This window comes from Lupinus angustifolius, chromosome LG11, assembly GCF_001865875.1.
Source record: "Lupinus angustifolius cultivar Tanjil chromosome LG11, LupAngTanjil_v1.0, whole genome shotgun sequence".
Lineage (NCBI taxonomy): Eukaryota > Viridiplantae > Streptophyta > Magnoliopsida > Fabales > Fabaceae > Lupinus > Lupinus angustifolius.
In genome coordinates, this window is record NC_032019.1 from 2,573,628 (window position 1) to 2,586,270 (window position 12,643).

The 12,643-nt window shown below is 34.9% G+C and overlaps 2 protein-coding genes and 1 non-coding gene across 4 annotated transcripts in view; all 3 read left to right on the forward strand.

The window, feature by feature from the left end:
* The window catches only part of LOC109360692, a 9,485-nt gene extending 6,002 nt beyond the window's left edge, over positions 1–3,483 (forward strand). Inside the window, exons 7-9 of the mRNA XM_019605749.1 lie at positions 1,210–2,234; positions 2,316–2,749; positions 2,909–3,483. Of these exons, the coding sequence (XP_019461294.1) occupies positions 1,210–2,234; positions 2,316–2,749; positions 2,909–2,969 (1,520 nt within the window). The 3' untranslated portion in view covers positions 2,970–3,483. The remainder of the gene's footprint in view (positions 1–1,209; positions 2,235–2,315; positions 2,750–2,908) is intronic.
* Positions 4,745–4,815, forward strand: TRNAG-GCC. The gene has a single exon. It is a non-coding gene; the product is annotated as a tRNA-Gly (tRNA).
* On the forward strand, positions 8,416–12,643 carry LOC109360897 (probable serine/threonine-protein kinase WNK4). Of its 2 annotated transcripts, XM_019606097.1 has the most exons (8): positions 8,416–9,117; positions 9,575–9,840; positions 10,451–10,674; positions 10,756–10,913; positions 10,995–11,298; positions 11,634–11,945; positions 12,152–12,229; positions 12,263–12,643. In XM_019606097.1, the coding sequence occupies exons 1-8, from the start codon at positions 9,034–9,036 to the stop codon at positions 12,595–12,597; spliced, it is 1,761 nt and encodes a 586-aa protein (XP_019461642.1). In that variant the 5' UTR covers positions 8,416–9,033; the 3' UTR covers positions 12,598–12,643. The 2 variants fall into 2 exon arrangements, with proteins under 2 accessions (XP_019461642.1, XP_019461641.1); XM_019606096.1 differs by having other exon boundaries at positions 12,152–12,643.

Genomic DNA, 12,643 nt, shown 5'->3' on the forward strand with positions numbered 1-12,643 from the left:
TAGTTTAAGTATCATCAAGTAGCTTCATGGTTGTATTCTGATTCTCTTTGTTGTTATGTGAAGCTGAGAGGCCAGAAAATGGGGGAAATACTCTGCTGACAGAAGAATTCATTAGAAGCTGTGTGGATTCGTTCTCAGTACCTTCAAGGGGAGTTGATTTAAACTTGCGAGCATTTCCCCAGAAGCATCTCAACATCATTGATCCGTTAAAGGAGAACAACAACCTTGGTCGCAGTGTCAATAGAGGTATTAAGTGTTTTTCCTGTTAGTCTGAATGGCTATTGATTGTATTTAACATTATGCAGCTAGGTTACAATGATATTCTTTTCCTAGTTGTAACATGTTATCATGTATTTTCATGCTGTTTTGTTTATGAAATGCCTCTTAGATCTTAGTTGACATCTTTAGGGAGTAGTTTTACTGATTCACCTCGTGATACCCAATTTGAACTCCTTTTGTGACTGTGTCATCCTTAGAACGTGGTAGACAATTCTCCTCACAAGTCACCAGCACAGTTCTTATGGATGTACTTTAGTTGTTAGAGGAAATGATAACTGAGCATTTAAGATATGGGATGGCAAATTAGCATCTATCAGCCGTTGGTAATAGCAATGGAGCTTAAAATCGTCTTTCGTGATTTGATGTGCCTGCATGCTTTATTTATGAGAAATTTCACTGGCCTCCCATGAGATTTGGTTAAATTTCACCTGACACCCTCTTTTTCATAAATTATACCAACCTCCCTTGGGGGTTATATTATATTATCTCCCCTTTGTGCACGAAGTGTGATGGTTGAAATTAAAGTGATCTTCTCTGCGGGAGGCTCCTAGTGTTATTTCAAGGGAGGTCAATGCAATTTCTCCTTTATTTAATTATCTGCTAGAATACAGCGCAGAGAGTCTGTTACTCCCCATTCATCCCCTTAGTTCTTGAAGGTTTCTGCAATATTGATTAAGAACACAACAGTGTCTCCTCTTTCAATGCTACTACAGCCCAGTAACAATAATCTACTACTGTCACAAACTTAGCACTGTAATGCTGCTGCAGCCTTGTGGTCTTGGTTTATGTCTGCTATATGCTATCCATATGGACCTAGAGAGGTATAAAATATTGCCATGGGTGCCTCTATTCGTTTTGTTTTTGTTTTGATGATCTGTTAATTTTGTTAAATGTCACATTATAATGATGACATTCATCTGTTTCTTTCAGGTAACTTCTATCGAATTCGCAGTGCTTTTAAGTATGGTGCCCGTAAACTTGGTTGGATTCTTATGTTACCAGAAGATAGAATAACAGATGAGCTTAATAAGTTCTTTGCAAACACTCCGGATGGACATGTAGGTAATCAAGGGAATGACATGCAAACTCCTAGTATGGATCATAGTTTTGACTTTTCATGCTCATCAGACACCCAACTATGCTATGAAGACAATATGTCATTTTGTTTATCGACTGGATCCAAAAAGGACTGGATACCTGAGAATCAGCATAATTTTGTAAGAAGTGAAAGAGAAAAATACTTGGGCAAAGATGTTTCATCTTTGGCAGGGTTATCACTTGACTCATTTCAGGTTGGAAACGTAGTTCGAACTTATAAACATAGTGGAAACTCTAACAATGTTACAACATCTGGAGTCTTGGGTGTCGCAAGCACTAACAGTTCATCATACTGTTCAAATGGGAAAGTTGAAAATAGGATTTCTTGTAGAGATACAGCTGTAAAATCTGTTATCGATGATGAGAAAGAAAAGTACTTTATGGTGAGCAATTCTCGCAGATCACGTGTTGATGAAAGTAATATGCCATCTTTTGGTTCAACTGTTCTGGAAAATACTGCCAACTTTTCAGAAAGTAGCTTCTGTCATAGTGATAGATACACTACTAGTGTTCCTGTGGGCACTGAAGCTTCAAAATCCTTGTTGGACCTTGCTGGGGATTATGAGAGTAACATCCGGAACCTACAATATGGTCAGATGTGCAACGGTTATACTATTTCTCCACTTCTGGTGCCTAGTCCTCCCAGTCCCAGGTCTCCAGAGATACAAAATAGGAATCCATGGGAAACTGTTCGTCAACATCTACAGATTAATCACAGTGTTCATCCTCAGACAAATTCGAATGGTGTTATTGGGCAACAATTTTACCTCGTGAATCATCCTACTCTTCCGTTGGCCACTTTTGGCTCAGAAGAAAAGAGAAAACCACGAGGAACAGGCGCATACTTCCCTACTATGGTATATTTATACTACTGAACTATAATACATAAATGTGAATTTTTCAGTCATAATCTAGCTATTAAGCTCATAATTTTGCAGACTTCCCGCACATACAGGGATAATAGGCCAGTGCCAGGAAGGGGAAGGAGTCAAGTGCCGGGTACTCATGGGCTGCCACAGAGACACATTCGTAGCAATGGCTTTGCTCCAACTCCACAAGAGTGGAATTTGTCTTCGGAAGGAAGTTCTGAACTAAGTGTAGAAGGATATCCTGCTCCTAGTAGTGCTAAAGCAAGATCATCAGAAACATATTTCTTTCAGCCTTCCATGTGGGGCTCACACTCTGCAAATGGCTTTCCTCACTCATCTGAGAATCAGGAGTCTGGCTCTGTGAGCCCTCAGCTTCATGGATCACCAAGAACAGAAGTGAGCAGTCATCTCGAATCTGGAATTTCTGCTTCTGGTTGTTTGCCTGACATAGGGATTGCGCCAGAGGAGAGGTCCAACGCATTGCCTGTAGTTGATCGCAAAAGGTAATATAATTATTTATCCTTTGATGCTGACTCTTTGCTACAAAGATCATTGGTGATGTTAAATCAGTGGCAACTTTAAGAGCTTAAACCACTATATGATATTGCTTGTACTCCTAGTTTTCGTTTCCTTTAAGATGGTGTCTATGGTTTGAGATTCAGGATCGGAGTGGATGCTTATCGTTTAAAGAATGAAGATGACTTTCCTCCACTTTCTCTTTAAGTGCTAGTGAAGGATGGTGAATATGTAATAGCATTAAAAGTAATGGTCAATAATTGGAAACAATTATGACCTGCCTACCTTTCAGCAGGTGCAGCCGAAGGATGGCAGTTTTGTAAGGATTACGAAGAACAATGTGCATTTGTCCCAAAAATGAAGATAGCTTCCTGAGATTGGATAATACATAAAATGAGAGTACCACACAAGTAGATAAATGCTGAGATTAGTCATAGATGCTAGGGAACTAGACTAAACTAGATCAAGTGTTGTGAGTTGTGACATCCTTTTTCCCTATTTTCCTGCTTCTATTGGTATTTTGTACAAAAGTGCATGAGTATTGCAGTAACTTTTTCCCTCTCCTAAACCCGTTTTTGTTTAGCATTATATAGGGATGTATATATCAGAGGATGTTCCCGAAGTTGAGCTTAAAGTCCTGTTGTTTGTAGTTTAACTTTAAAGTGTAAAACCAAACGCATTGGATATCTCATTGGAATGGATATACATAATTGTTGTGTCAGTTGCAGTAAATATATTTATTAATTTTGTCATCATTTGGGTGTTTGCCCTTGATTTTTGACCTTGGTACTTAGAGTTGAAGTCTTCAATGTGTAGATATGCTTAGAATGAGTAGAGGCAACAGGAGATATACTAGTGATGCACACAATTCCTTAACGGCCATGTTTTATATGCAGGCTGTTGAGTTTTGAATTCAATGGATCTGGCCCAGTTAGCAGAATTACATTTCCTTTGGTTGGTTATTAGCCCAATTCTAAGGGAACCTTAGACGGTTATCTTTGATACCCTTAGATAAGATTGGGTAGTACTTACTAATTAGTGAGAAAACTAGTACTTTAGTGAGGAAAAGATGACACAATCTCGCCTAAGATGGTTCAATTACATAAGGACTAATCATGGAGTTGATCGTATGAAGGTTTTTTCAATAAGAGGTAGAGGAAGACTGGAGAACTTTCCCAGTGAAAGCATTTAAAAAGATTTTATCCAAATTATTTGATCCTGTTGATTTAACCTACTGAGAAAAAAGCTTTCTTGTATATAAAACATGTTTGAAGGGTGAAGACGTTTTGAAGTGAAAATTAGATTAATGACCTATGTGCATAACTGCATATTTCAACCTGACTATTCTTTTAAGGAAGCAATAAGTTTTCCCTTTACTTTCTTCTTTTGATTTAAGTTTAGAATGAAGACTATAAGATGTATGTTGAAAGATTTGTCATTGAACTCATGGAGTGGACCCTGATAGGATATAGCTGCTGGTTTGAGTTACTAATAATAACACCATGTTTCCAATGTTCCCATGGAATTGAGTCATCCATCTTCGATATTCATTTAGGGAAGCAACTGATTACCTTGTTAGTATCGCTCATCATGGTTTCTTTCATTTGGTTACTTGTGATCAACATGTTTACTCTTCAGGTCCATTCCTTAATGAGGATATTAGGAGAGTAACTTTCTCTAGTCATGTTGTAATGTAATTGTTTCTCCAACTTTATGTCCCCCTGATTATAATTATACAAAATGAAAGATATCACTAACTACTAACTTCACTGCTAAATTTATTTTTCTAAAAGGGAAAAAAAAAAAAAAGGCTATCCTACGTGACAATGTTTCACAAAGTACATACAACGATTTTATCAACCCATGTTTATAATCTATTGCCCTTGTCTATCATCTTTCCCTTGAATCTATCACAAAAGGAAAAAATCCCTATTAGTTTATATGATTTATTAACTGTATATTATCTTGACTAGAACATTAAAGCACCAGTGGTCTAGTGGTAGAATAGTACCCTGCCACGGTACAGACCCGGGTTCGATTCCCGGCTGGTGCAAAAGGTCTTTTTGTTCTGAAAAGTGGGACCCATAGCTTTATTATTGTCCTTCTTCACCTTTAGCCTCCTGGCTAGATTATTTTATTCTTGCCTTTCATAATTGGCAACATCAATCAAACCAATCATTCTCTAAAACATATCCTTACATATTTACCTTCATAATTCAGAGTGCTCATTGCTCAATTCTTCACATCTCACCACATATTTTCTATGCAAGGTCCCCCCACTGGCCCAACATATTCGTAAGTCAATGGACTAAAACTGGATGGCAAATCATGTCCCTATATTACTCTTTGCATGGTTGGCTTGGTCCTAAATATGCTACCAACATTCAGAATATTGAGTCTTTCTTCCTTTTTGTTGTTGACACTACACCTTTGCCTTGTAGATTCTATGCTCTTAGTCTATTACTAACATGTCTTTTAGTCTTTACTCTCAAATGGATTCTTTCTTTTTAATATAAAAACACATTTTGCAAGAAGATAACAAAATATAGGTTATAGTATGCTACAACTTTAAATAATTAGGTGATGCAGTTCTATCATTTTTGTTAAAATACAAACAAAACAACTATATTATATGTGTGTATGATTTTATGAGTGGTCTTCTGGGTTTCCTTATTCCACGAATATGGACATGTACATAAGTATGCTGAAGTTAGAAATGATCCCATCAATGACACAACCTATTTAAGACAAAATATTTATAGATAGATAGGTCAGAAGTGCATCACAATTTACTTTGAAAATTCCTATGTTGCACACTACAAGAAATGATTAATGATCGAAGATACGTTTGAAACTAAAGGCGAAATCACTATTAGTCACATCTCTTTTTAATTGTTGATGTGTCCATATTGACTTTGATGCCTCCTTTTTTCTAAAAGTAATTAAAAAAATGATTTAAACTTTTAATGATGAAACAAAAAAGAAAAGCAACAATTTGTGAAGGATTTAAACATAACAGTACAGTCTATACTCATCAGTATTATAAAACTCGGCTCAAACCGGTTGGTCCGACCAGTTCAACCATGAATCGGACATCTAACCGGTCCGAGTCTCTCATCTCACCGGTTTTGCATCAAAACCGGGTTGACTCAGTTAGTTTAAGCCTAAAACTGATAATGTTTTCAACTTGTTTGTGTCATTTTATAGAAGTAAAATTTTCTTTGTTGGTTGTTTAATGAGGTATGCTAATATTTTTTGTACACAATTATTAAATGTTGTTATGTAGTATTATGAATTTTTTAGAATTTTTAATGTAAACCAAGTTAATCGGTCCAACCATTGACCCATTAGTTGAATCAATGACTCATTGACCCAATACTCTGACCGAGTCATTGACAGAGTTTAATAACATTGATACTCATCATAGTTATAACTGCATTCATGTGGTTTTAATACTCTCCACAAAACATGACTCTTCAATAGTATTTTGAAGAAGCTTTTAAATCACTACTAAATAATCCCGTGATATCAACTACGTTACGTACAAGTTCAGATATTAAGATATTAGAGTTGAATATCCTATTTTATGTATAGCGCTACTGTAAATTAATTGATGAATTCACTGTGTCTAGGCCTATATAGGTTCCGTGCACGTTCTAAGATTAAGATATTGGAGTTGAAGATCCTATTTTATGCATAGTCCTACACTCTCCTACTAGTAAATTAATTAATTAATTATTCGTGCATTCCTACTTATTGTTGATATTTTGACTCAGAAAAGAACTAGCTTGCGTGCGCTTTTCCAACCACATACTGCGAATAAGTTAAACATAAAACACCTTTTTTAGATGAATACATAAAGTACAATATTCATAGTCCTCTTTCTGCACACGACAGAAACAAGACGAAATCAACTCATAGAATACAACCCTTTTTCCCAAGGAACGGAACCAATGAAAATGCATCTAATCCTACGGAATTTAAAATATTTAGAATTAGTATTAATAATCTCATGTTATTTTTAACTACAAAAAAGACCCAATGTGGTTAATAAATGACCGAGTCCTTTAAACACATGACACCTAAGATTCAATTACTGTTGTCAATATGAAAAAAATTGTTGTAAGGGGCAAAATCTATTTTAGTAATTTTTACGTATTAGTTTCTCTATCGACTAAATCATAAGTAACAAGTATGAAGAGACAGATTCGAGGGACTCAGTTTCAACAGCACCAAGTATGACCTATACCCTAAACCAAAACACGTGGTGGAATAGGAGATATAGATTCGGATAAACACGTGACAAAATTTAGATCATATTTGAAGCTACAATACTGTTGCTCACATTCTACACGATAACTGCACATGACAAAATGGATAACAGCATCACAGAAGATATATTGGTCAATTTAATATTTATATATTAGTGGTGTAAGATTTTTTTATATGATTAATGTATTATTTATTATTTATGTTGTGATTTCTATTTAAGAGTTAATGACTATTAAAATACAAATGATTGATAATATTATTAATTATATAACAACTCTTACTCTTTACATAAATCTCTACTCTTGGTTTGATCTATGTTCAAATATCTCAAAATGACAAATGCAACTTCCTTTCTCAAATGAATTTGCCTTAGTTGGAGAAAGACTTTTGTCCACATAAACTGAATGTCCATTTGGTTCGTCACTATTTGGTTGATTAGGAATAAATTTATTTTTGAGACCTCTAGTTTTCTTTCATAGAACCTTTTCTCTTCACTCGTGGAACTTTTTTAGTACTCATTTTACTGATTTTTCTTACTCTTTTATGGAGTGGGTGATAGATCTTTCTAGTTGCATTCTTGTTTGTAATGCTTAACTATCTTTTTTGATAAGAGTATCACTTATTTTCTTAATATTTTTTTCATTTTTATGAAATTAATTGGTGATAAAAAATATATAATAAACTATCCATAATACATAGGACCTGTAGGAGCAAGGAGAATTGTGGCAAAGCTAAATGAGCCACATTATTCCACTCACTAAAGTCAACCTTACCATCATAACGTTGGATATAATCTTCTCACCAGTAATAAGAACTTTTTTAGAAATTATCAGTAATTAACTTTAAAAATATGTGACTGCCATATTTGTGCTAAAGTGAATCCAAGAAAGAGTTAGTCTAGATGTAAAATCTCATTCAATCCTAAGTATCATATTATATCATTTATTAACTGTACTACACTTTACTATAAACATTATGCTAACACGACATACAATGTTGAAAAAAGCAATAATTTTTTTTAATAATTAAGATAATGTGCAGCTAATAATACAAAAAAATAATATGAATCTAAGGCAAGTACTACTGCTCAACCATAATCCATTTTGTTCTTATCTACTTATAGACCTTAGTACCCTAATCTCAAGTTACGTTATACATGACACAATTACATGCCAATCAATTATTAATGGTGCCAAGTAAAAGTCATCATAATGGGTTCCACTAACCATCTAAGCTGATATCATCATTCACGCTTATTTTTATCTACACTATATAGTATATGCATATACTCCTATACTATATACTTATATTATCATCATTAATGTAAAATAAGCAAACCTTGAATAAGTACACACTAAAATTGATTTTCATTCCATCTTCCAACCTTCTTCTGCTTCTTCTCTATTTGTCACACTAATTTTACCACGTTCTGTTTTGTTATGTTTATACCCACAAATGAACATAACAAAGCGTGTCCATAGATTCTTCAAGTTTCGTGCCCTTAACTACAGTAGCCAACATTATGAACTTCCAAAACTGACCCTACTCTCAAACCCTTATCTGACACAAACTCCTCTGTCACTTTCCTAGTTAAACAGTGTCACCTTATTCCCTGTCTTGTCAAATATTGCAACCTTATTCGTCTTCAAATAGAACAAGAAAGAGAACAAGAAAAATCAAATGGTTGCTGAGCAAGACTATAACCACCACCACTTAATATGCAGGCTTATGAAGAAGATGGGTACAATAATGCAAAGTATCAACTATTCCAAACTTTTCTGGCTTTTTTTTGGATTATTCTCTTACGTTAACCATGAAGGAAAATCACGCATTTAGCATCCTACCATCTTGGACAATACCATAAAAAATTGTTTCTGCTTTTTTTCCTTCTTCTCTGCTATTTCTTCTCCCAAGAAAAAAAAGGTTGCAGTGCAAATTATAGTGTTGAACAAGTATAAGAGGTGATTATTAAGTTGGTATATATAACTAAGAATCAAACATGTATTCCATGAAGGAGAATAAAGAAGATTTCAAGTTAGAACATGGTTATGTGGAAACTGATCCATCTGGTCGTTATGGCCGGGTAAGCTCTAAATTATAAATCCTCTGTTTCTCTCTGTTTCCCTCCTTTTCTTATAGCATTTGTTATATTTATGTTACGTCTAGGTGGGAAATAGTTTTGTTTCTTTTTTTATGTATTACATGTATGTATGTTGTTTTGGAAGGGACATGTTTTTTCTACCATTTATGTGTCCATGATTATTGTTGTACGTATTTTGATATTAGATTTAATAAGATAGCTAATTTCCTTAAAAACTATCTAGTTGAGATAAAATAATGTTTCTAAAAGGGATAAAGATTCTCACACACCAGAATTTGTACACCTGTTAAGACATACAAATCTTTGGCTAACATGTATTGTTTGGCTTAACATGCTAGTAATTGATTGCCACAGAAAATGTTCTAAATTTACATGTGTTATCATATGCAAATGGTTGAGACATATTATCTCTTTCATGTTCTTTGTTCTTTGAGATTAGTTTGAAGATGTTCTTGGAAAAGGGGCAATGAAGACAGTGTACAAAGCAATTGATGAGGTCCTTGGAATAGAGGTAGCATGGAATCAGGTTAAACTCAATGAGGCACTTCGTACACCGGACGATTTGAATCGGCTTTACTCAGAGGTTCATCTCCTCAGCACCCTCAAACACCGGTCAATCATAGAATTCTATACCTCTTGGATTGATGTTGATAACAAGGCCTTCAACTTTGTTACAGAAATGTTCACATCAGGATCCCTCAGAGTGTAACTTCCTTTCCAACTATGAATTAGGCAAATACTCGAGTCTCACTATGTCGTTCCTTAAGAATGGGAATACATGTTTATTGTTCATGGCATTTTATTATTCTGGTATTATGATGTTAATGCATATATGGAATAAAAAGTAAACTCTCCATTTCATGGCATGCAGATAGGGCTATGTAAAATTACATGGTTTATCTTCTCTTTATATGATATGTGTGCATGATTAGTCATTAAAGAACTCCGAAGATCTTAGAAAAATAAACTTGTAGGCTTTCAACTCTTATCTATTTAGGACCTATAATCATCACTTGGACTTGTTTTTGTACAAATGACTCTATTAGAACTTTTAACCACAGTCGCGTAACCTGTGTTTTAATGCGGTGAACATTATCTCTATTCTCTAGTATGTTGACAAAAGCTGGTTCCAAATGCCTTAGAAAATAATCACTGTTAGTTTATCACTTACTCGGGTCAGAAAAAAATAAGACATGAGCATGAGCTTCAGGATCTCTTGACTAAGGTGGCAATCCTGAAGCATGAAATGCATATTGCAACTTTATGGCATGTTATATGCATAATAAGATAATTGATTGGTTTCTGGCATGTGCAGATACCGGAAGAAATATACGGGAGTTAGCATAAAAGCAATAAAAAGTTGGGCACGCCAAATCTTACAAGGTCTTGTTTATCTTCATGGACATGATCCACCAGTAATCCATAGGGACCTCAAATGTGATAATATATTTGTCAATGGCCATCTTGGACAAGTGAAAATTGGTGACCTAGGACTAGCTGCAATTCTCCACGGTTCTCAGCCAGCCCACAGTGTTATAGGTACTTTGCTACCATTGAATTTTGCATGTACTGAGAAACTGCTATTATTTATTAATTGGTTATTTTTATCCTTTGTGCCAGGTACCCCAGAGTTCATGGCACCAGAATTGTATGAGGAAGAATACAATGAACTTGTTGATGTGTACTCATTTGGCATGTGTGTATTGGAATTGTTTACATCTGATTATCCATATAGTGAATGTTCTAACCCGGCACAGATTTACAAGAAAGTGATATCGGTAAATTCAAATCCTGGTGTATGAGATTATGAGTATCAGTGATGCTGTGGGTTTGATTTATAAACAAATTTTCATGTTTAGGGTAAGCTACCAATAGCTTTTTATCGGATTGAAGATATGGAAGCTCAGAAGTTTATTGGAAAATGCCTAGGACCTGCATCAAAAAGACCATCCGCAAAAGATTTGTTAATTGACCCTTTTCTTATGTCTGATGAATCATCATCACCAGCTAAGTTTGGAATTCAAAAGCCTCTTTTGAATAATATTGAGATGGCAAAACTTCACTTGAGTGATAACTTAACTAGGACTGAAATGAAGATAATAGGGAAGCTGAATCCCGGAGATGATACAATCTTTCTCAAAGTGCAGATTCCTGATAAGGATGGTTTGTGATCTTATATTAATGCACCATATCTAGTTGGTTCATTTTAAGGAAAAAATTCTTTGAACTTTTCTTGAGATACAATGACACTTTATCGTAGGGTCGGTTTTGCTTTACCATTCGTGGTGGTAAAACTTCCACGTCTAGCAAAGTCGCTCATATAGTGGGTCGCTTTTTTTTTTTGTTGAGATGCTAACTAAAAGCATCTTGCAATTTTATTACAAAATACTCACTTTTTTCTGTAAATGAACTTAAGTCTTTAATTGACTAAAGTTTATTTAGTTACCTATAGTGTTACATTGAAGTAACAATAATTTTGTCTCGTGCTTTTCCTGCAGGTTCTGTTAGGAATGTATTTTTCCCCTTTGAAATTTCCACTGACACCCCCATTGATGTTGCAACTGAAATGGTAAAAGAGTTAGAGATTGCTGATAGGGAGCCTTTTGAAATAGCAAATATGATTGAAGGAGAGATATCTACTCTGCTACCACATAACAGGGAAATTAACCGTTCCGATGCCTGCAATACATTCAGTTATGAAGATGATGATTATGACAATGGACCTCATCATCATTACCGCACATTCTCTTCTTGTTCATCATCCCAAGAATCAATATCAGGTTTAGACAGTGGAAATTATTGGCCCCATGGTATGTGTTATTTGGTCTCCCTACTGAAATTGGTTTTGTTGATATTATGAAATCCTACATATAATACTAGAGAATACGAACGGAATCCGTGTTAAAAATCTAATGCAATTTATAATCATCTAGTAGGAGAGGAGAAGTGTTGGTTTAACACTTTCAACTATTTTGTTTATTAGTATCTTGTAGTAACATGACAAACTATTTTGCAGACGATTTGCTTGATGATACCAGTTCCAGATGTTGGTCGCAAGCGACATATTCCGACTTGAATTATTATTCTATGGATGATCAGGAGTACAATGTGTCTTCTATCAGAAAAGATAAACTACCTATCATTAAAAGTCACAAGTGTACAAGGTTTTCTCCTAATGAAGAGTTCAGCAATTGCAACCAATGTAAAGTTGTAATAGGATCATTGACACCTTCTACTAGTAAAAGTAAGAATGTGATCGACAATCGCAGACTGACACGGAACAAGTCATTGATTGATCTAAGGAGCCAACTATTACACAAATCGCTGGTCGAGGAGGTTCACAGAAGACGGTTATTTCAGACAGTTGGTTCTGTGGAAAATATTGGATATCAGGCACCTTGTGATGTTTCTACACAAAATGTCTCTTCAAGGAGTGGCAAGCAAGAAAAACTTAAGAGATGAAGATATTTAGGTATGAGTGTCTCTTCAACATTGAACATAAAATATA